The following is a 3443-nucleotide window of genomic DNA, read 5'->3' on the forward strand; positions in this document are numbered from 1 at the left end:
ACTGTGGACATTGCAAATTTAGTCTCTCATTAACGTCCTAATTTAGTCTCTCATTGCAAATTTAGTGGAAGATTACACCTAAAATAAGGAGCTGACCCCAATGGTTTAATCTTCTAGCTTCGCCACTGTTCCTCATGCTGCTGTACTGACTCCAGGGGATCTCCCGTGCTTTATCACACGAGGGGAAAACATGGCTCACAGAACCGGATGCCAATCAAGCTCTGTATAATCTGATCATATGATGATAATGAATGAAACAGAGATGACACTCTACAGAACCAAAGCAAAGCAAAGATAATGGCACAGAACACATGGTACAAAGCAGGTCTACTGCTTTCAGATTTTAGAACCACATGGGTGCGTTTAATTGTAAGTTTGTAACACTAAAGAATAATACTAATAAAGGACGTTAGCTAATCTGACAAATAATACTACTAGCCTCTGTCCATAAACAGATGTCTCAGATTCATCAAAATTTGGATGTATGTAGACACTATTTAGTGTATAGATACATCCAAAATTAAACAAACCTAAGACATCTATTTATGGACGGAGGGAGTACTAATCTTTTCGACAGTTCTTCTAGCTTAGACACTTAAATTAACAACGGTAGTTGAAACTAAAAAAACACCAAGTATATACTAATTGTAGCTGTAATCTGTCATGTCTAAACAGAATGCATGCCACCAAATGTAAACCATCTGATGTTGCAGCAGTGATTCAAATTTCAGAACCACATAATCGTTAATTATATCACCAATAAAATAGGACGTTAGATGGCACGATACATAACACAAGTCTTTCAGTAGTTCTGCCATCTTAGATACTTGAATGTACTCATGGTACTTGAAACTTGAAACTTAAGCACTCCTAGATCTTGCACTACAACACTCATGGATTTCCCAAAATGCTCTGATTGATCAAGCAAACATATAGTGAATTGACCAAGCGTTCAGTAACAAAAAGGATCGTTGATGGAAAGGTCGGATGCTTTATGCAAGTTCCGAGCAATGTCCATTTTAGGTGACACTATCAGCACTTTAGAGGCCCACGCTAGAAACTGTGGGCAGTCCAACTTGTCTATTATCTCATTCACCTGGGCTGCTGAAGTAAAACTTCCTTTGAGCGGCACAAGCAGCAAAGACTCCAGCTCATGTGCATCCGTCGCGATGAACTTGAGGAATTCGATTTCATTTGGATGCCCTCTGAATTTGTGGAAAACCATCCTCTTGAGGTGCGATATCGAGCACTTAAGTGCACTGGCCTCCTGCCATAACTCAGCATGCTGCTCCCTAGTGACACCATAGTGAATCGCAGATGGATCATGCAGCGCAGACTGCAAATTGATACCAATTCATAAACATTTCAGTTTCATATAAGGATCATCATGCTGCTCACAATTTATATGGAGCCATTGAAAAAATGATTTACTGACTAAAGGAATAGGTGGAAACCTCGATACGCAGAGTGTCGATGTTGGGAAAGCATCTGAGGAAGCTGGCCAGCATCTTGACCTCTCGTAAGACACGGAAATTCACTCTCAAGGCCAATATCTTGAGACCTGGAACCACAACGCTTGGGCTCGCTACAGTGTCAGACTGCAATGCAATGCACAAAGACATCATGCTCATTAATTTTCAGACTAAAATGATTATGCCGTATGAACTGAAATGGATGGAATAATCTCGTATGGTGAGGAAGATGGAGAGAGAACCATACCCTGATCACATTACCAGCGATCTGCAGCGTGTGAACTCTTGGCTCCAGGTAGCCCAGAACCCGCAGGTTGGGTGCGAAAGCTATGCTGATGCTCCCACCATCATCACCTCCAGCAGCAGACTGCTCCTTCAAGATGAGGCTTTCCAAGACCGGAGCGTCCGTCACTTCAAACTGCTCCACCCCGGAAAGCCCAAGGACCACGGACCGGAGGCTTTGGCTGCGGAGATGGAAGCGCTTGCCCTTGTGGTAATTCCAAAATGCTCCACTCCGGAAAGCCCAAGGACCACGCACCGTAAGGGTCTCCAGAACGGGGCTGAAAGCCAGCAATGTGTCCAGGTCCTCTTTGCTAATGTAAATATTTATCAATTCGAGCACCCGGAGCTGAGGAAGAATGATGTCCGCGCCGCCGGAGAGGTCGCCGGGGAACTCCCACAAGGCCAGGGAGAGGCATCGGAGCGACGCGCAGCGGAGGATCTCGGCCGGAAGGCGCGCGGGGTACGGCTGGACCTTGCCGACCTTGTTGTGGAGGGCGAGTTCCTGCAGGGTGCCCTTGCCGGCGAGGAGGCGCGGCCACGTAGGGTCCAGGGAGGCGAACCTGCAGTGACGGAGGCGGACGGTGCGGAAGGGGCCCGGATGCTCTTCCAGGAACCGAGCGACGGCGGAAGTGGCACGCGCGGGCACGGGGAGGTGGGCATCGTCGATGGCGAGCGGGGTGGAGCGCCACAGGTGCCGCCAGCGGGAGGCCAGGACGGAGGTGCGGGCGGCGTCCGTGAAGGGGAGATGGGAGATGATTTGGTGGAGGAGGTCGTCGTGGAGGCCGTTGAGTCGGTCCTTGCCGCCGTGGCCGGCGGCGGCGGCGGCGCCGGTGGCCATGGTCGCGCGAGGGTTTTGGTTGGATTTTAGCCGGAGGCACAAGTCTGAGTCAGTTCCTCACGGCCCATCAAGCGTCCAGCGAATTTTTGAGAAGTCGGAAGGGTCTTTTATAGTGGCGCTGTATGGGCTGGCCCATTAAATGTTTTTTCTGTATTCATTTGTTTAAGTAAGTTCAGAGCGCATCTCAAAACAAAACAAAAAAAGTTCAGAGCGAGCCGTTTTTTTTCTAAAAAAAGCTATCAGTGGGTTCGTTTGTAGTGATACTACCTCAGTTCAAAAATTAGTATCCTCGTTTTTTTTTCTAGCTATAAATGTATTGACACACTTATTTTTGGACAGAGGGAGCACCACCCATTCCAACAAATAAGATTTGTATTATCATTTTTCGTATTTAACACCTATCTTTTTTTAGAATTGGTGCATATCCACTTTTTAAATCATCTGATATGCTCACGAATGTTAGCGCGGGCTTTCTCTCTCATTCCTTTTTTCCCATGAGCCGAGACGCTCAGTCGCCGCATAACTATTTTGAGTTTCTTTTTAAAAAAAAAACATCCTCAATCGGAAGCCACCACTCTATGTACTCGGTAGAGGAGGGGATGCCATGCGGAAACTTCTGCGGCGATGCTGCAGCCAGCTCCGTCAGTGTCGGAGGGAGCGATAGTTTGTGAGCTAGGGAGAACGCCGGCAGACAGAGAGGTGAACTGTCGACCGACGCTAGTAGCGATGGAGAGGGCGAGTTCCTCAGTGCCCTTGGCGGCGAGGAGGCACGACCACTTAGGGTCCAGGGAGATGAACCTGCGCTGACGCAGGCGTACCTTGCGGAAGGGGCCTGGGTGGTCAGCGAGGAA

At 48.1% G+C, this 3443-nt stretch overlaps 1 protein-coding gene across 1 annotated transcript; it reads right to left on the reverse strand.

Annotated features, from left to right (window-relative positions):
- Nucleotides 1-613: 613 nt before the first annotated feature.
- On the reverse strand, nucleotides 614-2659 carry LOC127313072 (FBD-associated F-box protein At4g10400-like). The gene is made up of 3 exons (XM_051343607.2): nucleotides 1720-2659; nucleotides 1455-1598; nucleotides 614-1336 (listed from the first exon to the last, which is right to left on the reverse strand). The coding sequence occupies exons 1-3, from the start codon at nucleotides 2590-2592 to the stop codon at nucleotides 953-955; spliced, it is 1401 nt and encodes a 466-aa protein (XP_051199567.1). The 5' UTR covers nucleotides 2593-2659; the 3' UTR covers nucleotides 614-952.
- Between the last annotated feature and the right edge of the window lie 784 nt (nucleotides 2660-3443).

This window comes from Lolium perenne, chromosome 7 (genome assembly GCF_019359855.2).
Source record: "Lolium perenne isolate Kyuss_39 chromosome 7, Kyuss_2.0, whole genome shotgun sequence".
NCBI classification, from domain to species: domain Eukaryota; kingdom Viridiplantae; phylum Streptophyta; class Magnoliopsida; order Poales; family Poaceae; genus Lolium; species Lolium perenne.